Below are 25,012 nucleotides of genomic sequence, written 5' to 3'. Positions count from 1 at the left end.
TCCATTGACATTCAATGGTATTACCATTGCTGAATCCCCCACTATCAATATCCTGGTTGGGGGGGGGGTTGGTTTCCATTGACTGGAAACTGAACTGGGACTAGCCATGTAAATACTGTGGCTACAAGAACAGGTCAAAAGCTAGGAATCCTGCGGTGAGTAACTCACCACCTGACTCCCCAAAGCCTGTCCACCATCTGCAAGGCACAACAGCATTGTGGGTGAACCTACACCCTTTGACTGCAGTGGTTCAAGAAGGCAGCTCACCACCTTCTCATTGGCAATTAGGGATGGGCAATAAATGCTGGCCTAGCCAGCGATGCCCACATCCCATAAATGAATTAAAAAAACATTCAATCATGAATGGTGGTGGATGATTAAACAACTAACAGGAGGAGGACACTCCACATACATCTCCATCCTTAATGATGGGGGAGCCCAGCATATCAGTGCAAAAGAGAACGCTGAAGCATTTGCGACCATCTTCAGCCAGAAGTGAGAGCGGATGATCCATCTTGGCCTCCTCCTGAGGTCTCCTCCATCACAGATGCCTGTCTTCAGCCAATTTGATTCAGTCCTCATGATGTCAAACTGCTGAAGGCACTGGACACTGCAAAGGCTGTGGGTCCTTAGAACATAGTGTCTCAATACTGGGCAGCCATGAGGTGCTATGGGCCATCAGCAGCAGCAAAATTGTATTCAACCACAATCTGTAACTTCATGGTGTGGCTCCGTCGTGAATGGTGGTGGACAATTAAACAGCTGGAGGAGTCATCTCCACAAGTATCCCTATTCTCAATGATGGGGGAGCTCAGCACATCAGTGCAAAAGACAAGGCTGAAGTATTTGAAACAATCTTCAGCCAGAAGTGCAGAGTGGATCCATCTCTGACTCCTCCTGAGGTCCTCGTCATCAGATACCAGCCTTCAGCCAATTTGATTCACACTATGTGATTTCAAGAAATGGCTGAAGGCACATTGCAAAGGCTATGGGCCTTGACAACATTCTGGCGATAGTACTGAAGATTTATGCTCCAGAATTAGCCATGCCCCTAACCAAACTGTTCCAGTGCAGCTACAACACTGGCATCTATCCGACAATGTGCAAAACCGCCCAGGTATGTCCTGTCCCTAAAAAGCAGGACAAATCCAATGGCCCATTACCGCCCCATCAGTCTACTCTTGATCATCAGCAAAATGGTGGAAGGTGTCGTCAACAGTGCTATCAAGTGGCACTTGCTCAGCAATAACCTGCTCCCTGACGCTCATTTTGGGTTCTGCCAGGGCCACTTGGCCCCTGACCTCTTTGCAGCCTTGGTCCAAACATGGATAAATGAGCTGAATCCCAGAGGTGAGATGAGAGTAACTGCCCTTGACATCAAAGCAGCATTTGACTGAGTGCTGCATCAAGGAGCTCTAGCAAAATTATAGTTAATGGGAACTGGGGGAAAATTCTCCACTGGTAGGAATCACATCAAGCACATTGGAAGATGGTTGTAGTTGTTGGAGGCCAATCATCTGTTTCAGGTCATTGCTGCAGAAGCTCCTCAGCATAGTGCCTTAGGCTCAATCACCTTCAGCTGCTTCATCAATGGCCTTCCCTCCCTCCATAAGGTCAGAAGTGGGGATGTTTGCCGATGATTGCACAATGTTCCCCATTTGCAACTCCTCACACACTGAAGCAGTCCATATCCAGGTACAGCAAGACCTGGACAACATTCAGGCTTGGGCTGATAAGTGGCATGTAATATTCACACCATGTCCATCTCCAACAAGAGAGAATCTAACCATCTCCCCTTGATATTTAATGGCGTTACCATTGCTGAATTCCCCCACAACCAATACCCTAGGCATTACCGTTGATCGAAAGTAAACTGGAATAGCCTTATACTGCGGCTACAAGAGCACGCCAGAAGTTGGGAATTCTGTGGGGAGTAACACACCACCTGACTCCCCAAAACCTGTCAACCATCTATCAGGCATAAGTTAGTAGTGTGATTCAATACTCTCCACTTGCTGGTTATGTATGGTTCCACAACACTCGAGAAGCTTGACGGTATCCAGGACAAAGCAGCTGCTTGATTCATCCCCCATCCAGCTACTTGAACAATCATCCCTCCAACACCGGCGCACAGTGGCTGCAGTGTGCACCATGTACAAGATGCACTGCATCTCACTGAGGCTCCTTTGACAGTGCCTCCCAAGCCTGCGATCTCTACCACCTGGAAGGGCAAGGATGGCAGATGCATGGGAGTAACACCGCCTGCAAATCCCCTCTGGACTAGACACCATCCCAACTTGGAACTACATTGCTATTCATTCACTGCCGCTCATCAAAACTCTGGAGCTCCCTTCCTAACAGTACTGTGGGTGTAACTGCACCAGATGGGCTGCAGTATTTAAGAAGGTAGCTCACCACCACCTTCTCAAGGGTTGGGTAACAAATGCTGACTTCGTCAGTGATGCCCAGATCCCATGAAGGAATAAAAAGAAGCTTTTGCTTTTGATGAATTCAAGGTTAAGACAAAGTGAAAGTACGCTTTGAGATGGGAAAAGGTGTAAAGCAAGGATGCACTGAATCACCATGACTCTGATCTTCGTAATGATGTGGTTGTATGAAATTGAACAAAATATACAGTTACTGGAACTAAGTGAAGTGTTGCTGGGTGAATTGGATTTCAAATGATGTTAATTGAGACCGTGGCTCTTGTTATTTGTGACATTTTTTTGTGCTTAAAATATTCTTATATTGGAAAGTGGAGTACCACCCACTAATGCCTGAATTGATCACCTCTTTTTGGATTTTCAATCTGGGGTTGGAAATCCGACCCTTCTCGATCATTATAAAAACAAAAAACTGCAGATGCTGGAAATCCAAAACAAAAACAGAAATACCTGGAAAAACTCAGCAGGTCTGGCAGCATCGGCGGAGAATAACAAAGTTGACGTTTCGAGTCCTCATGATCCTTCAACAGAACTAAGTAAAAATAGGAGAGGGGTGAAATATAAGCTGGTTTAAGGTGGGGGGGTGGGGGTAGAAGTGCGTGGGGGGGCGGGGGGGGTGTGGTTGTAGGGACAAACAAGCAGTGATAGGAGCAGATAACCAAAAGATGTCACAGACAAAAGAACAAAGAGGTGTTAAAGGTGGTGATATTATCTAAAAGAATGTGCTAATTAAGAATGGATAGCAGGACAAGCAAGGTACAGATAGCTCTAGTGGGGGTGGGGTGAAATAAGACTAAAAGGGCATAAAAGGTATAGATTTAAAAATAATGGAAAGAGGTGGGAAAAGAAAAATCTATATAAATTATTGGAAAAAACAAAAGGGAGGGGGAAGAAACGGAAAGGGGGTGGGGATGGAGGAGGGAGCTCAAGATCTAAAGTTGTTGAACTCAATATTCAGTCCGGAAGGCTGTAAAGACCTCTCTGTCTCAATTTCTGGTGATAGACTGTCCACCAATATCCATTACAAGCCTACCGACTCACACAGCTACCTTGACTACAGCTCCTCACACCCCGCTTCCTGTAAGGACTCCATCCCATTCTCTCAGTTCCTTCGCCTCCGTTGCATCTGTTCTGATGATGCTACCTTCAAAAACAGTTCCTCTGACATGTCCTCCTTCTTCCTTAACCGAGGTTTTCCACCCACGGTAGTTGACAGGGCCCTCAGCTGTGTCCGGCCCATCTTCCGCGCATCTGACCTCACGGCGTCTCCTCCCTCCCAGAACCATGATAGGGTCCCCCTTGTCCTCACTTATCACCCCACCAGCCTCCGCATTCAAAGGATCATCCTCCGCCAACTCCAGCATGATGCCACCACCAAACACATCTTCCCTTCACCCCCCCCCCCCCCACCCGGCGGCATTCCGTAGGGATCGTTCCCTCCGTGACACCCTGGTCCACTCCTCCATCACCCCCTACTCCTCAAACCCACCTATGGGACCTCTCATGCATATGCAAAATATGCAACACCTGCCCCTTCACTTCCTCTCTCCTCACCGTCCAAGGGCCCAAACACTCCTTTCAAGTGAAGCAGCATTTCACTTACATTTCCCCCAACTTAGTCTACTGCATTCGTTGCTCCTAATGCAGTTTCCTCTACATTGGAGAGACCAAACGTAGACTGGACGACCGCTTTGCAGAACACCTTCGGTCTGTCTGCAAGAATGACCCAGACCTCCCTGTCGCTTGCCATTTTAACACTCCACCCTGCTCTCTTGCCCACATGTCTGTCCTTGGCTTGCTGCATTGTTCCAGTGAAGCTCAACGCAAACTGGAGGAACAGCACCTCATCTTCCGACTAGGCACTTTACAGCCTTCTCGATCATTTCCTGGCCTCAACCCTGCACAGCGTCAGTGACACGATATGATTTTTATATGCAAAGGCTCTGATGTGGGCAGGAGGGGAGTTCAGCCCTCAGTTAGCAGTGCCAGGCATTACCTGAAGATGGAAACTAGTTCTGGAGGGCTATTTTTCAAAGGTGGACAGCATCCATGACTGGGCTTGCCGTTGTATTGACGAATGTTGTAGGCAGGAGAGCAGAAGGCCTGCAGCCTCAAGGTCCAAGCAAATGCCCAAACATTCTCTCCTCAGGTAATTAATCCACTCTGTGCCACCACACAAGCATCTCAGTTTGACTAACGCTTTTTCAAGATTTTAAATAGGCAGCCACAATCAATAATGGCCCGCTGCTGTGCTCCTGAGAACTGTGCATTAACGTGCCCCAGACCATTGGCTCTTCCCGTTCCTACCTTTTTGAAAATTTCATTCTGTGCTTCTTCTGCCCTTTTAACAAGCTCTTCAAGTTAATTGGAGTCATGCGGGTTGCAGGCTCCCTCTGCTGCCCTCCCTTTAAAAATTTCAGCTTGACATGGAGGAGTAGGAAGACTTACACCATCTGGGAGTGCTATTTTTCAAAGTGCACTAGTACTTGCCCTAGCCACACGGGCAGTTGAAAATCCAGCCCCGCCCCTCCCAAGTCAGTTATAATAGTCAGACACAGGATAAAACTCCACTCTATCCAAACGTTGCGTCAGCTCTGCAATCTCTTAATTTTTATTGCAGCAACGTGAAATTTTCAATTCTCACACCAACCTTCCCCAAATACAGTACAAAGTAGGACTGTTTTAACCAGTAGACTGCCTCATCACATTTTAGCCCCAGGAGTAAAAGGCTGTCATCTAAAGTAATGTACCTCCCATTTCCAGCTGATAATTTGAGCTATACAATGAACTACCTGTCACTGGATTTCTTGGTCATTTGTTGCTTTTCTTTGCCTCCTATAAGCTGCTTTATCCATCTCATGTTTTCCACATTTTTCTTGTTGACATTTCATATAAGTGGCTGTGCACTCAGCCTGTTACCTTTCCCTGCTCTTCCCGATATGTAAGTATTTGAATGCGAAGTGAAGAATAACTTTATTGGCAGAACAGCAGAGGAAGGGGAAAGTAATTGACAGAATGGAAGTAGAGATTAGGAAATGAAGAAATTAGCTCTGTACTGCACTTCTAAGATAACTATATTACTGAACCTTTTGGTATGCATTTATAAAAGTATATTCAATATATATTTATTTGTCTTTGAAATAAAACATTTGATATTGCAATAATCATTGGGAACACTCAAAACAGTGTATGTGTTCAGGCTTTGGGTATATTCCATGGATGCTTTCTGGGAACTTTCCCAAGTCAGTAATCTTCAATAGTGAACTTGGAAAATCCTTGAGCATGCCTCTGTTCTGCCTGTAATCGGTGGCATCATGCATTGCTGTTCATAGGACTGATCCTATTGCTTTCCTTTGTGGTTGTAGTACCATCCCTACAGTGCTGCAACCTACTGGAATGTGCCCTTGGGATTGAATTCTCCAGCAAAATATTGACAACTAATCCTGATGTCTCAGCAAATCTCTACAGTACAGCAGACTTGAAAATTTCTTAATTATTAAATAAAAGTGAGAAGGATGAACTATTATCCTTTTTTCTTTGGTCAGTTCTACCTTCTAAGTACTTTCATTAAGGTACATTTTCCTTTTGGACATCTGATATTTGAAGCCATTTCTTGTCCTGTCCTGCTCCATTGACCATTCAAGGCTGATTTACATGCACCATGGAGCTGCTCTGGTTATTGCTATTGCCCTAGGATGGGAAATAGGTCATTAAACTATTGGGCAAGAAATACTATCCTTAAGTCTGTTTTAAAACTGAAAACATGTGGGATTGTATTGTACAGGAATTGCCCACCAACCGTTCCTCCATCTTTTCATCAAAATTGCTGATGCAGATTTGTAATTTCATTAGGAACAGATTTAGATGGTGAACCTTGACACGGGTGATCCATGACGTGCCTCATTGGTGTACTAACTAATGTGTTTAATCAGTGATTTTGTGTTTACAATTACACCTCCCTTGTGAGTTTTAATCTTCAACCAACTGTACAGAGAGGCAGAACAGAGGTAAAACAGTTCTCCACAGGAAGGAAAGGAATATTTCACTTAGGTTCCTTTTGAATGCTTGCTTTCAAATGCTTTAACTATGGTAATTGTGGTGATCTTGGAACTAATTTGTGTATGGTGTGGGGAACTTGAGTGGGATTTGAATTGTAAATGTAAAGTGAAGTAAAGGATAGTTTTGTGCACCCCCAAGAACCCATTGATCCTCCAGAAGGGCTGATTATAGATTTGTTCAGGCAGTGATTGGTGGGAAGTATAAGGCAAGGTAGTTTTTTGTCCACATAAAAAAACTCAGCCTATGTCTAATATTACACAGTATAACTCGATCATTATGTGAGTCATTGTACATAGCTTAACTACTGAATCTGCGAGTCACCAGCAGGGTGGGGCAAGGAGAGGAAGACAGTGATGGATGAGCTGCTGTTTCAATTGTCGCCATGCACTTACGGATTTTAGAGGCGGCATCAGCCCATGGAGTAATGCACAAGTGGGGGAAGGGGACATGGCACATTCGACAATAAAATAATGGGCAATCAGTACCGTCTGAGATGGTATCATTTTCAGCTTTTCTTGAATGCAAACCTCTGCTGGGTTTTCTTCAACAACATGGCTACTCATCAGGTGCACTGGTTGTTAATGCCTGGCGCTGCTAAAATTACAGTAGCATATTTTGTAGTATTTTTAATTGTCCTTTCTAACCATACAGTTTTGGCCTGATCTTTGTGATAATAGCTATATTTGACATTTCTCACTGTCTTGAAGTTGTTGATGTTATGGGATGAATTTGTAACAGCCTACTTAGGCTGGTCTGATGCTAACTTTGCTTTTGCTCCACCTCTTCCATTTTTTTGGGTTTGTCTAGATCTCTACCCCTCCCCCATGTCTTTATCCCCATCTGTCTCAGTCTCTGTCCTCATATTCAGGATCTGTGGATCTCTCTTTTCTCCTGCTCCCTAGGAGTCTTGGTCTGTCAAGATCTTAACTCATTCCCCTCCCCACCATCCATCTGACATTGTCTTCAGCCCACCCTGCCCGCAGTCGTTTAGTCTTTCCCTCTTCATCAAATTCTTATTTCATTATGTGAAAGCACCCAGTCCACGATGGTGGGAATAAATTTAACTTTTGCCACTAGAGGGAGCGAGCAAACTGTGTGAAAATAGTGATGGGTGGCACAGGGCACTGCACTAATATTAGGTAGATTATTTAATGGATTGTGTCAGGTATTCAAATACATTTTTGATCCAGAGCCCAATTTAAATTTTTAGTGCTTGATACAGCATTTGATTGTGTGCTACTCATTCTACAGTCATTGCTTTCTAATAACTGTAACAGAAGAATGTAAATTCAACTATGTGCACTCACTATACATTTGAAACAGATTCCACTTTGAAACTCTTGTAGAAAGAGTTTGAATCTTCCAGAGAAAGATTTTCAAATATCTGAGATAAATTCAAGCTGCTCTAAATGGATACAGAGATACTTTGCTTGCAGCCTGTGTCCTGTACAATAGCTGACTGCAGCTCTCCGCAGTGGGAGCTTCCTCTGATGCAGTACAGGTTACACAGCACTGAGTGATGCTCTATAGGAGGAGCTACAACTCCATTTCACCCTGTCTCTCGAGCAGTAGTACAGCAATGTGCACCTGCTGCAGGGAATGAGCTGATTGGGCAAAGTCTGGGAAATGCTCCCTTATATTGTTCACTTTCTAGGCAATGTGTGTTCATCATTTTCTATTTGATAGCAGAGAAGCAGTGATGAAGGGGTCTGTGCCGGGGCTGGATACACCCTCTGTACTTCTGTCTAGGCTCCATGTACTGCAGGATCAGACTGGCCTTCACTGAACATGAGTCTGGCTGCTCACGTCAGCTGTTCCATGCTGAATTGCTTTGTGAGTCTCTGCTGTTTTTTTCCTTTCAGCTTTGAGGCCTGTGCAGCCATGGGTTGCTGAATAATTTTTGATATGCGATGTGTTAATGGGGAACAGGGGAGGAAACCTCTTTGAGCCAATTGATGTTATTAGGAAGGAGAGGCCGACTGGTGACTAAGCATATTCTGTTCCACAGGGCCGAGCCAGCCACTGCTTTCAGGTGATCACATTGATATGTTGGCTCGGCATTAATAAGAAAATTGTTCATTTTGAGATTTATATTTATTATTCTGAAGATGTTCTGTTTTTAATCAACTGCTTCATTATTGAATATTCAGTCTTAAGTCATTTTTGCATTTTTCATTGTGGTTTCAGATTATTTTCAGGCTCTTGTATTTTCAGGATGGTATTTATAAGAATAATCATACTTGTTACTTTAAGAGGAATGCAAAGAAAGGCTGATATTTGTGAATTATAAATATTTGAAATGTATTTACTGACCTTGATGGCTGGTCAGCCATGCTGTTGTACCCAGAACAAATAATGACGGTCGGGTGTCTCCAGATTCTGTTTTAAAGAAAATATTACAGTACTGCTTCTGTCTGAGGCTCTGGCATTTTAGGAGAGGACAGCTGTTGTGACTTTACAGTTACATCAGTTGAAGTAATTATGTGAAAGCACCTAGCCCACCTCATTGGGTTCAGTCTCTGCCAGCTCAGTTTATGTAAAGGCTGTGAGCTTTTCATCTTTTTAGAATCTTTGTCTCCAAAAACAATAGATTTATAACAAAAGAGTGTTCCAGTGGTGATGCTCTGGTAGGGTTTTCCTTGTCAGAACTGAATGCCTGATCAATAGTGCCACACAGATTGTTTTTAATGGAAGTCCGGATTGATGGGCTGTAGAACATTGTGGGGATTAGCAGGCGATGGTCCAAATTGATAAAGAGTAGAACAGAGTAAGATTTAGCTGCAGAGGGCCTGGATTAATGGGATATGTAAAACAGTAGAGATTGGTGTTGCAAGGTCCCACATTGATGAACTAAAGAACACAGTAGAGAATTCAATTTGATGGGCTGTAGCATATTCTAGAGATTAGCAGGAGAGAGTTTGTCTTAATGGCCTATGAACCACAGTAGGAATTAACAGGAGAGGTTCTGGGTTAATAGACTATTGAACACAGTAGGGATTGTTGATCAAAGAACCAGATTAATGGGCTGTGGAACATGGTAGAGATTAGTGGACAGAGATCTGGAATGATGTCTTGTGAAATATGGAGCAGCAGGAGTGGATCTGGTACACCAGTGTTAAACATCCATCAACATTGTTTTGAGAGAGAAAATGAATTAAAATTGAATGTAGTGGTAAGTTTCAGAAGTTAATAAACTGCATACATATGAAGTCGGAGCTGTGCCTTTATTGTGTGAATGTGAATGCATGTCCCTCTCTTCCAAATGCTCTTTGTAATCACAAGAAACTGAGGAGGCTTGCTGCTGCCTGAAGTCAGTGCAGTTCATTTGATGGAATATATTCATATTTTTATTATAGCAAGAAAAAAAGCACTACAGGTTGCACAGAAGCTGCATTGTAGATTCCCACAGGCTATTTAATTACTACAGCATCCAAGTGAATATTGCAGCCTGCAACCAGACAGATTCCAGCTGTAACCTCAAGGTCAACCAATTCGAGGAAATTGAGTGCCACGTTATCCAGAAGGGGCAGCACTTATACACTGCATGTTGTATCTATGTAACAACTGTATTGGTTATATCTTTTGAAAAAGTTCACTATTTGGCATCTACAGTATAAACTTTTCCAGTACATCGGAGTTGTCTGCCTGATGCTTCAGCTACTAAAGTACACGTATATTTTACTGTAGCCGTCACCTGCTGAATCTCTCCACATCTTGGTGGTCTACAGTACCTAGATTTCCCTGGTTGATAGCTCCTTGCAAGATATTTTGCACAACAACTTTAACCGCTCCTCCACCTCCACTCGGCTTGCTTTTGGTTTTGGCACTGTACTCTTTGCCTGGTTCTGAATCATTGCCTAAGCTTTCTCTGTAGCTTTATTCCCCATATTAGTTCCATCATTCAAATAATTCTGCAGTAGAACATCCCTACTTCCAGCAAGTATGTTCTCATCATCTCTTGCTTAGTACATCAAATGCCTTTTAGATACTGGGCATTCTGCAACATGTAATCAACCAGATGTTAGAAGGCATCCAGCATCACATCCTACGGGCTGCCCATTCACTAAGACTGGGCATAGGAATATTGTCCTACTCCTTGTAACAGGTGCCATTGCATAGTTGATGTAAAGAACTGGGTTTAAGATTTCAGATTTGGATCTGGCCCTTAGGCTGGTCCACCAATCACCCCCACTGTGCCCCATTTTGTTACATAGGAGCGCTGGAGACCCATGATGTGACCTTGTCAAGAATTTTTGGTTTTGTAGTAGATATTGGTTTGGGAACAATGTCACTAGTCACACCCATAAGCAAACCTCATATCCTATATGATCTGGAGTGCTACCTTTTACTGTCCAATATCTAGTTATTTGACAAGTGTGGAGGACGTTTGTAATGTAGGATCCTTACTACAAATGTTATTGTGACATTACACATGCGTTTTCCTATCTTTTTCTAGAAGTCAAACTAGAAAACAAATTACCCAAATAAAATGGATTTGAATATACAGCATACAGTTCTTTTAGTAAAATCTGTCAAATCCTTATAAATTCTTAACCCAAATTTATAACAAGGTAAATCGACCTGATGTTGTATGCGAAATACCGGGCTAATTGCCTTTGTCTTTCTGTCATAAGCTGCTCAAGTTCACATTCCCATTCTGTTTTTGAGAGATAATGAGAAGACAACATGTTCTTAAGAGTGAGTGAGGATGGAAGGGCAAGTTTAGTCACTGTTCTGTAAAAGTTAGCTACTTTGTGAAGCTTTTAAATAATTCTCAGACTCCCCAGTGATTTGTCCTGTTTACTGAATCCAGTGAACTAATCTGAATTAAACTGCCTTCTATCTTTGTGGATGGTAGCACCATGTGAAGAACAGAAAGGAATTTTAGGTGGTGGGAATCTCTTGGTGCAAGGAATTGGTCAGGAGCAACCTTCTAAAAGCATAGGTTTACACTTTGTTTCCCCCCCATTGGCACAGCTGAGTTTTCTTAGGGGAAAATAACGACCTGGTCCATATCTTGAAAATATGCAGATGACTAGATGTAAGGAGAATGCTTGACTGGTCTGTGAGCTTACTGCTGGAGAACATAAGAACATAAGAAATAGGAGCATGAGTAGGCAATTCAGCCCCTCGAGCCTGTCCCGCCATTCGATACGATTATGGCTGATCTCATTTCAGCCTCAACTCCAATTTCCCACCCTCTCCCCATAACCTTTCAACCCCATACTAATTAAAAATCTGTCCATCTCCTGCATCCACTGCACTCTGAAGTAGTGAATTCCACAGATTCACGACCCTTTGAGAAAAGTAATTCCTCCTCATCGCTTATTTAAATCTACTACCCCTTAGCCTAAAACTATGGCCTCTCGTTCTAGAATGCCTCACAAGGGGAAACATCCGCTCCACGTCTACTTTGCCTATCCCCTTTAGCATCTCATATACCTCAATTAGATCTCCTCTCATCCTTCTAAACTCTAGCAAGTATAAACCTAAACCGCTCAATCTCTCCTCATAAGACAAGCCCCGCATCTCTGGAATCAATCTAGTGAACCTCCTCTGAACCGCCTACATCCTTCCTCAAGTAAGGGGACCAAAACTGTGCACAGCACTCCAGGTGTGGCCTCACCAATGCCTTGTACAATTGCAACAGCACTTACTTATTTTTATACTCTATTTCTTTAGCAATAAATGCCAAAATTCCATTTTCCTTCCTTATCATCTGCTGTACCTGTATACTAGCTTTCAGTGATTCATGCACAAGGACACCCAGACCCTCTGCACTGAAGCATTCTGAAGTTTCTCTCCATTTAAATAATAAGTCGCCTTTTTATTCTTCCGACCAAAATGGATAACCTCACACTTATTCACGTTAAATTCCATCTGCCAGATTTTGGCCCATTCACCTAACCTGTCCATATCCATATGTAAATTTCTTATTTCTTCATTACCACTTACTTTCCCACCTCTTTTGGTGTCATCTGCAAATTTAGCTATAGTACCTTCTGTCCCTTGGAATCCAAGTCATTAATATAGATTGTAAATAGTTGGGGCCCAAGGACCGAACCCTGTGGCACCCCATTAGTTACAGCTTGTCATCCAGAAAAAGACCCATTTATCCCGACTCTCTGCTTTCTGTTAGTTTGGATAGAGGATTGACTAACCAATATATTACCCCTAACTCCATGTGATCTTATCTTGTGTATTAATCTTTTGTGCGGCACCTTATCAAAGATCTTCTGGAAATCCAGATATACTACATCTACAGGATCTCCGTTATCCACTTTGTTTGTCACATCTTCAAAGAACTCTAGCAAATTAGTCAAACACGATTTACTCTTCATAAAACCATGCTGACTCTGATGGATTGCGTTTTGACTTTTTAAATGCCCCATTACTACTTCCTTAATAATGGATTCCAACAATTTCCCAACAACAGACTGGAGGATGCAGACTTAAGATGCACAAGCCCCAGAAAAGAGAGGGTAGAAGACATATCATTTTTGGTGGAGTGCTTAATTCATGCCTGAGATGATTAATGTACACGAAGACACATAGATTAATATCTGCTGGGGTAGACAGATACTTCGTAAAATATGATGGGTTTCTATGCTATGCAGGGGATAGGGGCAAAGAGATACATGTGGAAAGTAGTTTCCCCTGCCCCAAGGTTGCAAAATAGAAATGCTAAGTTTATTGAAGGAGTTTCTTTCTGGTGATTGAGTTTGCAGGGTAATGTGGTCATACATTGATCAGAGACACAGGTTTCATTCCCCAAAATTTTGGAATTAACAATTTTCATGTGTTACGCAGGTTAAAATTTCACCTACTAACCATCTTCATGTCAATGTTGACCTCATACAACCATTAATGTCAAAGGTTCCTCCCACTGTGATAAGATTGAGTTCCTGATCTACACACGATTGCTGGTTCAACAAACTGCATCAAACAATAATGCAAATATCCAGAGAAATTGGCCTCTGATGCCCCAGTGTTCAGAGTTCAGTTGTCTAGCCCTGAAACAGCCTCTAGTATTGTCTACTTGCAAAGCTTTCCTGTTCATGTGAAATCAGCTGTTAACTTGTTGGAGAAAGAGGGTATTCTTTTAGTTAGGGGATCCCATTTTTCAGTGTGCAGTCTTTCTTAAAATTGCACCGAATAAATTGTGACAAACGTTCCATGGCACTAGTCTCAGGCGCCCTCAGTTTCAGCCTTGGCTTCGGGAACTTAGCTTTTCCCCATGCTGATTAAATGCTGGCAATAAAGTTGAAAAGTACTTTCCAAATTTAACCGTGTTTAGATCTGTTAATAAACTGAACAACGTTCTACTGAATGCTGCATTTTTTAGATGGTGGCAATGTATTCTTATGGTATGCTTGAATATTCAGTATTTCACATGGGTGCTGGAGTGGCATAATTTGTTACGCCTTTCTCCTCAAATAAACAGCATGTTAATGTAGCCACTGTGCTCATTCCTCTGGGAAGATTACATCAGTGCTTCCAAAGGAAATCAGGTCAGATTGAGATTGATCTGTATTATCCGAACTGAGGTTTCTGGAACCAAATCCTCGAGCACTGGTTTATAATATGGTAATTAGGTAGGAATGCTAATGTCCCTCTCATTTTTGGAAGTTTGTCCATGGTGCACGAAACTAGGGATGTGTTGACCATTACTTTTATGAAATGAAGTACTGTCAAATACTGTCAAATGAAGTGTGTGGTGTAGTGGGTTGTTCAGTCTGACACTTTGCATCACAGAGGTATTACATTTACTTCACCAGAAAGGGATGTGAATGAACCAGTACATATTAGGGTTATATTCTCTCGCTAGTCTATCCCTAATCCATTGTCTCGTCCTTGTTGATATTTCTCAATCAAGTTCAGTGTCACTACGTGCTGAGGTTCTACCTGTCCCTGGTGTTGCGAAGGATGGGTCTGGCCACGCTGCCGTGGAACGCTCCAAGTAGTTGGACCATGCCTGTCCCTCGTGGAAAAATTTATGCAGAGAAACACCTTTGACCACAAGTCCATCAGGCAGTAGTCTGCCTGTAACGTCCTAGAGGCCCTGAAGGAAAAGGAGATGGTGGATCCTGTCAGATGGTTCCCCGAGTAGAGTGTCAAAGTCATTTGGCAGAACGTCTCATCACCAGAACACTCCCAACAAGCACCAAGATGTAGCTTGGCTGGTGGTGAGAAAGGCCCTCCCCATCAGATCCTTCCTACATGTCAGGAGTTTCACCCCCTCCGCACGTTGCCCTCGAGGTGGCTGTGGTGATGAAGAGACCGTTGTTCACCTCCTTATGAAATGTGCCTTTGCAAAGAAGGTCCGGAGAGAAATGCAGTGGTGCTTGTCGAGGTTCACCCCGAGCAGTTCGGTGACACAGGACTCAGTGCTCTATGGACTGTTCCCAGGGCCACACACCGAGACAAACATCAACTGCAGCTGGAGGATCATCAACTCGGTGAAAGACGCCCTTTGGTCTACCTGAAACTTATTGCTCTTCCAGTGCAAAGAATTGTCCCTGACCGAGTGTTGCAGACTGGCACACTCCAAGGTCCAGGACTACATGCTGAGGGACGCACTAAAGCTTGGGACAGCTGCTGCAAAGGTGCAATGGGGAAAGGTCACTGTCTAAGACCTTTCTGCCATAGTGCACTGAGAGGCAGGGAATTGTACAGATCCCTCGGGCAGTATGACTCATACGGAATATATACAGTGAAAACTAAATGTATCATAATTGTATTGAAGCACCTCAGAGTGCAACATGGCCTATGTCGATACCTTGAATATCATTGCACTGTCTGACTGTCTGTTTGTAATGACCATATTGAGATGTCTGTAATGTTCGTTGATTTCATTGAAGTACCTCATGATCTAGGTGGGAAATGTGGGTCTGATTGCACTTTTTGTGATGGCCATTTAGAAATGTTTTGTAATGTTCTTTCAGATATTTTATGAATAAAGTATATTTTTCCAAAAAAATTCTCAATCAAGTTCAAGTCCAGTTTGCCTTTTTTCAAACCTTGATTAAAAACTACAGTGAGCACCCCCACCGCCATCACCCCTCCCCAAAATGGTTAATGAATAATGGAATTTCCAAGGTAGTCTGTCTCGAGCTGCACAGACTAGTAGTCCGAGGTTTGATGTCCAGTCTGTGGCTGATCTGGGTTGGAGCGTCACTAGGGTTGCTGCAATTTGCCTCAGCACATGTAGGCAACACAATAGAGCAATCAGCTAGGAATGCTTTTTCCTCATTGCCATTAAAGGGCCCTCTTGTCTGTGAGGCAGACAACCTTTGTTTGAAGGGCTAAGGCTCATATTGCAGGATAGCAGCAACATTGAAACGATTGCTAAACTGTTGTTGCGGACATCTAGTTCATGGTTCAAGTTAATATTTTAAACATAATGTTTAGTTCTGGGAAGATGATTATTGTGAAGGTAAGGTAACTGAAATGCTGGGCTTTAGAGATGGCCAGAACACCTAAAAAGAAACGGCAAGTTCAGAAGATTACGCTTGTTTGTTTAATAGAGTCAGAACAGAAGAGATGAAGCCATAAAAAAACAGGTGGACTTACTTAGCTGGAGAAATTGTAAAGAAGGGTTAATTGGCTTGGAGGTCAGTTTGAGGATAGACCAGAGCAGGCTAGGTCGCCATAGGGATTGGTGGAGCTTAAGGTTCCCTGGTTTCAATTTACCTGAGCGCTTGACAGCAGGGGAAGGGTCCGTACTGAAAGGGTGCTGCTCAGGCTCCAGGCAGCTAGGGATCGAAGAAGCCCTGGGGGCTGTCGGAGCAGCTGTTGGTTGCAGTTTGGACCTCGTGTGGCCTGCAGCTCAGAGATGCCCTGGAAGAATTAGTCAGTTAGGCCTCAGGAGAAGTCCTGGGGAACTGAGAAGGTGGTGAAGTTCTGGTTCGGTGCTGGAGAGGGTTAGGGCTCAGAAGGAGCCCTGGGAACCATTTATAGCTCAGTGCAACTGGGAGACTGGAGTTCGGAGAAACCCAGGGGCATTGCCAGCTTAGTGAAGCTAGCGGTCTGTGCAAGAGTTGGAAGGTTGTCAGTAATTAGAGTTGGGAACGCAGCTTTGTGAATTCTGTGTAAAGCAGTCTTGGGAGAAGAGATTGAACTATCGGGCGGTGAGCAGTTGTTGAGGAGCCCAAGTCAGAGCGGCTTTTGAACAGGGAAGATGGTGGCATAGTAGTATTGTCACTGGACTAATATTCCAGAGACCCAGGGGAATACTCTTAAGGACCGGGTTTGAATCCCACCATGGCAGATGGTGATGACCACGAAATCGTTGCCGATTGTTGTAAAAACCCATCTGGCTCACTAATGTCCTTTCGGGAAGGAAATCTGCTGACCTTACCTAGTCTGGCCTATATGTGACTCCGGACCCACAGCAATGTGGCTGACTCTTAAAATGCCCTTTGAACAAGGGCAATTAGGGATGGGCAATAAATGCTGGCCTAGCCAGCAACACCCACACCCCATGAATTAAAAAAACATTCAGAGGCTAGATCTTTGAAAGTGAAGAGTTGAAATCCCTCATCAGGGAGACAGAGTTTTGACAAGATTGTGTGGCTCAGTGGTGGGTTGCTGAGAAATCCATGCGATTTGTCTTGGTGGCATCTACCATTTAGTGTGTTCGACCACAGTTTGCCTATTAATTCAGATTTACCTCATGTTAATTCTGGATGTTAGCGTATAAAGTAGATATTATAAATTGTTTTACTTTTCTGACTTTGTATTGTAAAGTTCATTTTGTTTGTTTAAAACCGTGGAATCGTGTGGCTTTATTCTCATAGTGGGTAACTGGAATTTCAAGCTTTATCTACTTTAAACAAAAAGTCACTGGTCCCTAGCTGGATCGTAAGACTGTGATTCCTGTGATAGTAAGTTGTACTTTTGATTGGCAGGAAGAAACAGGTACTAAGTTCAATATATACATCCTGAGTTCTGATTAGAGTTTGCATTCCCTCTTGTTTAGTTTGTGTGATTCTGCTACTGTGGCAATGACTTTGAGTGTGAGGATGAACTGGACTGTTCATTTGCAATATTTTAAAGCCAAACTCTTATTTTTATGAAGTGCTGTAATCTCTAGGGGAGAGAGGTTTAGTTATGGGTCCTTGATCAAAATGCATTCACTGAGCATCCTTAACCTCCATGGGTTCACATATTTTACCTATTGTAGTTTCCTCAATACTAAGCATGCCATGCATGTTCTGAACTCAATATCCACCTTGCTGACCCATGTCTGTTTTTGTCGACAGGGTGAGGAGGGGCCACCCAGTTTGGAGTACATCCAGGCCAAGGACCTATTCCCACGGAAGGAGCTGGTAAAAGAGGAGGAGGACCTACAGGTACTGTCTGCAATGATATTGCTCACTGATGATAATGCCAATGTTCCCAGGAGTGTGTCCTGCTACAGGGTATGGCACAGCCTGCCTAGCTTCCCTTCCCAATTTTCCATTCAATCCAAAGTTACACTTAACATGCTAATGCTTTCCTTTACCTTCACCTGATGGTGATACACTATGTATAGGCACAGCATGGCATCATGATATGCATTGCATGCCCCTTTAATGTTACACACCATAAGTCTTGAGCATATCTGTCCCACTGCAAGAAGAATCGGGTCATTACTACTACTTGGTCATTCCTACCTTATTCTACTATATCAAAGTGACAAATTTATAATTAGAGCACTTCACTTAGATGTCATTTATCTAGTACTACTGGATGTTTTACATTGTTCAAGTGCACCTTTGTGAGCATTAAAATTAGATGTCGTACAATCCTAGTGAACATGCTGAACAAAAACTGCCTGTCATTTTTGCAAAGACTTTGTGCTTTGGCACTTTTGAGTGGGATGGGATCAGTGGCATTTGTATTTGAAGTGTAATGGATTCTATTCCCTAGCTTTTTTTCTAAATTTCCTTCATTTCTCCTCTAAATTGTCTGAAAGAACCAGTTATAATGCAACTGTAGCAGTTTAACTCTGTTTACTCTTCTCCTAGAGCTGATTATACATGGCATGTTTTTGAAGCATTTTGCATTAGTGTCTCATTTTGTAATCAGAAAATAATCAATTTTACATATTACAACAGTGCAGGGAAAAGGCAGGATTTAAAGTAGATAGATCCAGTTGAAGAAACAGCACAAACGTGAAAGGCCAAATGGCTTCCTTCTGTGTTATAATTTCAATGATATGGGTGCTGCTATTCAGCAGAACCCTGAACTATGTGTTTGCTCTCCCTTTGTGATATAGCTGGATTCCCCTTATGTGGTGAGTTAAAAAGGCTGACTAATATAGCACTAAGCCATTCAATATCTTTTTATCCTGAACTAGCGCATTTCAGCCAGGGCAACAGGATGATACATGTAGGCCCAGATTTTGCTGAAAAATTATGGTGACTGAGCAACACACTCGTTAAAGTGCAAATTGACTAGCAACATGTGGTGAGGAAGAGAACTCACATGAATGGTGAATCACCACATGTTGCTGGCCAATTTGCACAACTCCGCCTTTATACATTAAACGCCCATTCAACTTACCACACAAAGTTACATCTCTAAATTAACATGTAGATACCCTCTTAGTAGGAACATAGGAGCGGGAGTAGCCATTTGGCCCCTCTTGTCTGCTCTGCCATTCAACTAGATCATGGCTGATATTTGACCTCCATGCCATTTTCCCACATTGTCTCCATATCCCTTGATATATTTAATATCTTGAAATCTATCGATCTCTGTCTTGAATATACTCAATGACAGCCTCCATAGTCCTCTGGGGTAGAAAATTCCAAAGATTTATCACTCTCTGAGTGAAGAAATTCCTCCTCATCTCAGTCCTCAGTCAATTATGAAAAATGTGGTATATCAAAGAATAGAGACAAGGTAAGAGAATAGTAATATGGGAAATGAGGGTCAGAGAATGGCAGGAAGGGACAGAGAAAAAAAAACCAAGAATACACCAAAAATTAAGACTGGATGTCACAAAGACAACAAAAATACAAAACTGAAGGCTCTGTATCTGCAAGTAGTGTTCTTAACAAAGTAAACAAATTGATAGTGCACATTGAAGTAAATAAATATGATCTGATAGCCATTACAGAGATGTGGCTGCAGGATGACAAGTATTGGGTCCTGGATAGTGAGGGGTATATCACCTTCAAGAAAGAACAGGAAGCTAAGTAAAGGTGGAGGGGTTGCACCGTTAATCAAGGATGGCATTTATGCAATAGTTAGAGAGGACCTTGTTTCAGGAAATCGGGATGTAGAATCGGTTTGGGTGGAGATGAGGAGAAAGAAGTCATTAGTGGAAGTGGTCTACAAGCCCCCTAACAGTAATTACAATATAGGACAAAATATACAAGGAGAAATATTGGGTGCTTGTGATAAAGGGATGGCAATAATAATGGGTGACTTTAATCTACATATAAACTGGAAAAATATCAGATTGGCAGTAGTAGCATGGATGAGGAGTTCATAGAATGCTTTTGAGATAGTTTCTTAGATCAGCACATTCTGGAACCAACCAGAGAGCAGGTTTTATTAAACTTGATATTGTGTAATGTGACAGGATTAATTAGTGACCTCAGGGTAAAAGCACCCCTAGGTAGCAGTGACCACAATATGATTGAATTTTGCATCCAGTATGGAAGGGAGAAGAGTGGGTCAAAGCCTAGTATTTTAAACTTAAATAAGGGCAATTATGTGGACATGAAAGCTGAGATGAAGTGAACTGGGATACTAGGCTAGGGAAGAGACCAATAGAAAAGCAGACATTTAAGGGGATTTTTCAGAATACTCAGAATAAGTATACAACTATAGACAAAAATTCTAAGGGGAGGACCCACCATCAGTGGTTAACTAAAGAAGTTAAGGAAAGCACCGAATTTAAGGAAAAAGCATATAACTGCGCAAAGATGAGTGGCAGGTCAGAATATAAAGAACGGCAAAGAATGACTGAAATCAGGAGAAAGAAATTGGAGTATATGAGGAAGCTAGCTAGAAATGTAAAATCTGGTAGCAAGAGTTTCTACACTTATTTAAACAGGAAGAGAGGTAAGATGAGTGTTGGTCCTCTAGAGAGTGAGAATGGGGAGTTAATAGTAGATAATAAGGAAATGGCAGATGACATGAACAAATGTTTTGCTCCGGTTTTCACTATAGAGGATATAAAAAATATTCCAGTAATGGCTATAAATCAGGAGGTGGAGGGGCAGTACTAAGCAAGCTGATGGAGCTGTGGGCTGACAAGTCTCTGGGTCCAGATGGACTTCATCCTAGGGTCTTAAAAGAGGTGGCAATTGAGATAGTAGATGAGTTGGTGCTAATTTTCCAAAATTTCCTAGATTCTGGAAAGGTTCCACCATACTGGAAAGTGCGAATATAACTCCTCTATTCAAGAAGGGAAGGAGGCAGCAAACAGGAACCTATAGGCCAGTTAGCTTGATGTCTGTTGTGGGGAAGGTGTTAGAATTGATCATTAAAGAGATTATAGCTGGGCACTTAGAAAAACTTGAGATAATCGGAAAGAGTCAGCATGGCTTTGTGAGAGGAAAATCATGTTTAACCAATTTATGAGAGTTCTTTGAGGAGTAACATGTACTGTGGATAAAGGGATGTTTGTAGACGTTCTGTACTTGGATCTCCAGATGGCATTTGATAAGGTGCCACATCAAAGGTTATTGAGGAAGATAAAAGCTCATGGTATAGGGGGTAACATATTAGCCTGGATAGAGGATTGGCTGGCTGGCGGAAAGCAGTGTGTGCCTAAATAGGCCTTTGTCTAATTGGTAGGATGTGACTAGTGGGGTCCCGCAGGGGTCTGTGCTGGGGCCTCAACTTTTTACAATTTATATCAATGGCTTAAATGAGTGAAGTGAAGGCATGGTAGCTAAATTTGTAGATGCCACAAAGATAGGTAGGAAAGTATGTTGTGAAGACAACGTGAGTTTGCAGACAGATATGGATAAGTTGAGTGAGTGGGCAAAAATCTGGCAAATGGAGTATAGTGTGGGAAAATGTGAGGTTGTTCACTTTGGTGAGAAGAATAAAAAAGCAGAATATTACTTAAAAGGAGAACGACTGCAAAATTCAGAGGTACAGAGGTATCTGGGTGTTCTCGTGCATGAGTCATGAAAGTTAGTATGCAGGTGCAGCATGTAATCAAGAAGGCTAATGGAATGCTATCCTTTATTACAAGAGGAATTGAACAAAAAAGTAAGGATGTTGTGCTTTATACAGGGCATTGGTGAGACTGCATCTCGAATAGTGTGCGCAGTTTGGGTCTCTTTATTTAAGGAAGGATGTAAATATGTTGGAGGCAGTGCAGAGGAGGTTTTCTAGATTGATACCTGGAATGAACGGGTTTGAGGATAGGTTGGACAGGCTGGGCTTGTTTCCACTGGAGTTTAGAAGAGTGAGGAGTGACTTGATTGAAGTATGTAACATCCTGAATGGTCTTGACAAGGTGGACGTGGAAAGGATGTTTCCTCTTGTAGGTGAGTCCAGAACTAGGGCTGTTTTAAAATTAGGGGTCGCCCTTTAGGACAGGGTTGAGGAGAAATTTTTTCTAAGGGTTGTGCGACTTTGGAACTCTGCCTCAGAAGGCAGTGGAAACGGAGCCACTAAATATTTTTAAGGCAGATGTAGTTAAATTCTTGTTAGGCAAGGGAATCAAAGATTATCGGGGGTAGATAGGAATGTAGAACTCGAAATACAAACAGATCAGCCATGATCTTACTGAATGGCGGAGCAGGCTCGAGGGGCTGAATGGCCTACTTCTCCTATTTCATATGTTCGTATGTCCTAAGTGGCTTACCATAAGACATAGGAGCAGAAATTAGGCCATTCGGCCCATCGAGTCTGCTCCGCCATTCAATCATGGCTGATAAGTTTCTCAACCCCATTCTCCCGCCTTCTCCCCGTAACCTTTGATCCCCTTACCAATCAAGAACCTATCTATCTTGGTCTTAAATACACTCAATGACCTGGCCTCCACAGCCTTCTGTGGCAATGAATTCCATAGATTCACCACTCTCTGGCTAAAGAAGTTTCTCCTCATTTCTGTCCTAAAAGGTTTTCCCCTTACTCTGAGGCTGTGCCCTCGGGTCCTAGTCTCTCCTACTAATGGAAACATCTTCCCCACGTCCACTCTATCCAGGCCTTTCAGTATTCTGTAAGTTTCAATCAGATCCCCCCTCATCCTTCTAAACTCCATCGAGTATAGACCCAGAGTCCTCAAACGTTCCTCATATGTTAAGCCTTTCATTCCTGGGATCATTCTCGTGAACCTCCTCTGGACCCACTCCAGGGCCAGCACATCCTTCCTGAGATATGGAGTCCAAAATTGCTCACAATGTTCTAAATGTGGTCTGACCAGAGCGTTATAAAGCCTCAGCAGCACAACCCTGCTTTTATATTCTAGTCCTCTCGAAATAAATGCCAGCATTGCATTTGCCTTCCTAACTACCGACTCAACCTGCAAGTTAACCTTAAGAGAATCCTGGACTAGGACTCCCAAGTCCCTTTGCGCTCCAGATTTCTGAATTCTCTCCCCATTTAGAAAATAGTCTATGCCTCTATTCTTCCTACCAAAGTGCATGACCTCACACTTCCCCACATTATATTCCATCTGCCACTTCTTTGCCCATTCTCCTAACCTGTCCAAATCCTTCTGCAGCCTCCCCGCCTCCTCAATACTACCTGTCCCTCCACCTATCTTTGTATCATCTGCAAACTTAGCCAGGATGCCCTCAGTTCCTTCATCTAGATCATTAATGTATAAAGTGAAAAGTTGTGATCCCAACACTGACCCCTGCGGAACTCCACTAGTCACCGGCCGCCATCCTGAGAAGGACCCCCTTATCCCCACTCTCTGCCTCCTGCCAGACAGCCAATCTTCTATCCATGCTAGTACCTTGCCTCTAACACCATGGGCTCTTATCTTACTGAGCAGCCTTCTGTGCGATACCATGTCCAAGGCCTTCTGGAAGTCCAAGTAGATAACATCCATTGACTTTCCTTAGTCTAACCTACTCGTTACCTCCTCAAAGAATTCTAACAGATTTGTCAGGCATGACCTCCCCTTGATGAAACCATGCTGATTTTGCCCTATTTTACCATGCACTTGCAAGTATTCTGAAATCTCATCCTTAATAATGGACTCTAAAATCTTACCAACGACCGAGGTCAGGCTAATCGGCCTGTAATTTCCCGTCTTTTGCCTCACTCCCTTCTTAAACGGGGGGGTTACATTAGCGATTTTCCAGTCCTCTGGGACCCTCCCTGACTCTAGTGATTCCTGAAAGATCACCACTAACGCCTCCACTATCTCTTCAGCTATCTCCTTCAGAACTCTGGGGTGTAATCCATCTGGTCCAGGTGATTTATCCATCTTCAGACCTTTCAGTTTTCCTAGCAGCTTCTCCTTGGCAATGGCCACCATACTCACCTCTGGCCCCCGACTCTCTTGAACTTTGGGGATGTCACTCGTGTCTTCCACTGTGAAGACTGACGCAAAGTACCTATTCAGTTCCTCCGCCATTTCTTTGTTCCCCACTACTACTTGTCCAGCACCATTTTCCAGTGGCCCAACGTCCACTTTTCCCTCTCTCTTACCCTTTATGTATCTAAAAAAAACTCTTGCAATCTTCTTTTATATTACTGGCTAGTTTACCCTCATATTTAATCTTCTCCCTCCTTATTTCTTTTTTAGTTGTCCTCTGTTGGTCTTTGAAGGCTTCCCAATCCCTTGGTTTCCCATTGCTCTTCGCCGCATTGTATGCTTTCTCTTTAGCTTTTACGCTGTCCCTAACTTCCCTTGTCAGTCATGGTTGCCTCGTCCTCCCTTTACTATGCTTCTTCTTCCCAGGGATGAATTTTTGCTGTGTCTCCCAAATTACTCCCAGAAACTCCTGCCATTGCTGTTCCACTGTCTTTCCTGCTAGGCTCATCTCCCAGTCAATTCTGGCCAGCTCCTCCCTCATGCCTCTGTAGTTGCCTTTATTCAACTGTAATACCGTTACATCTGATTCCAGCTTTTTCCTCTCAAATTGCATGGTAAATTCTATCATATTATGGTCACTTCCTCCTAAGGGTTCCTTCACCTTAAGCTCCCTTATCAAATCTGCCTCATTACACATCACTAAATCTAGAATTGCCTGTTCCCTAGTGGGCTCCACCACAAGCTGCAAGTTTCTAGTCCAACAGGATGCTGCATACAACCAGCAACTTCCAAACATCTGAAAATGTGATCCCAGCTTCCATGGGCCTCAACACCTCAACTCCTCCCCTCCAGCTCCTACTCCCTCCTTTATCTCCAGCCTCATACTCTGTTCTGAATCGTCCTGGCATCCTGGTATTCACTTTGACTTCGGCATCTTTGAGCAGTAACTATCTTCCCTTTTCCTGCCAATTTCTTCCACCCACTTCATTCCTTTCTATTTTGGAATAGTTTATTTTTTTGTAAAAAAAAAAGCTTTCCGATAATTTTCCACTGCTGGACA

General features: G+C 43.0%; 1 protein-coding gene across 14 annotated transcripts in view; it reads left to right on the top strand.

The window, feature by feature from the left end:
* Positions 1-25,012, top strand: part of mtmr4 (myotubularin related protein 4) — a 196,294-nt gene that overhangs the window by 62,626 nt on the left and 108,656 nt on the right. For 8 of the 14 annotated variants that reach the window (XM_078548543.1, XM_078548538.1, XM_078548544.1 and 5 more), the window contains one exon: positions 17,768-17,857. In XM_078548543.1, the coding sequence (XP_078404669.1) occupies positions 17,768-17,857 (90 nt within the window). Of the gene's footprint in view, positions 1-8,213; positions 8,337-8,365; positions 8,536-17,767; positions 17,858-25,012 lie in introns of those variants that run through there. The other 6 variants (XR_013577531.1, XM_078548541.1, XM_078548537.1 and 3 more) reach the window with 3 other exon arrangements.

Source organism: Cetorhinus maximus, chromosome 9 (genome assembly GCF_964194155.1).
Source record: "Cetorhinus maximus chromosome 9, sCetMax3.hap1.1, whole genome shotgun sequence".
Taxonomy (NCBI): Eukaryota; Metazoa; Chordata; class Chondrichthyes; order Lamniformes; family Cetorhinidae; genus Cetorhinus; species Cetorhinus maximus.
The sequence above is the reverse complement of the archived record's forward strand: the minus strand, read 5'-3'. Positions and strand labels throughout refer to the sequence as shown.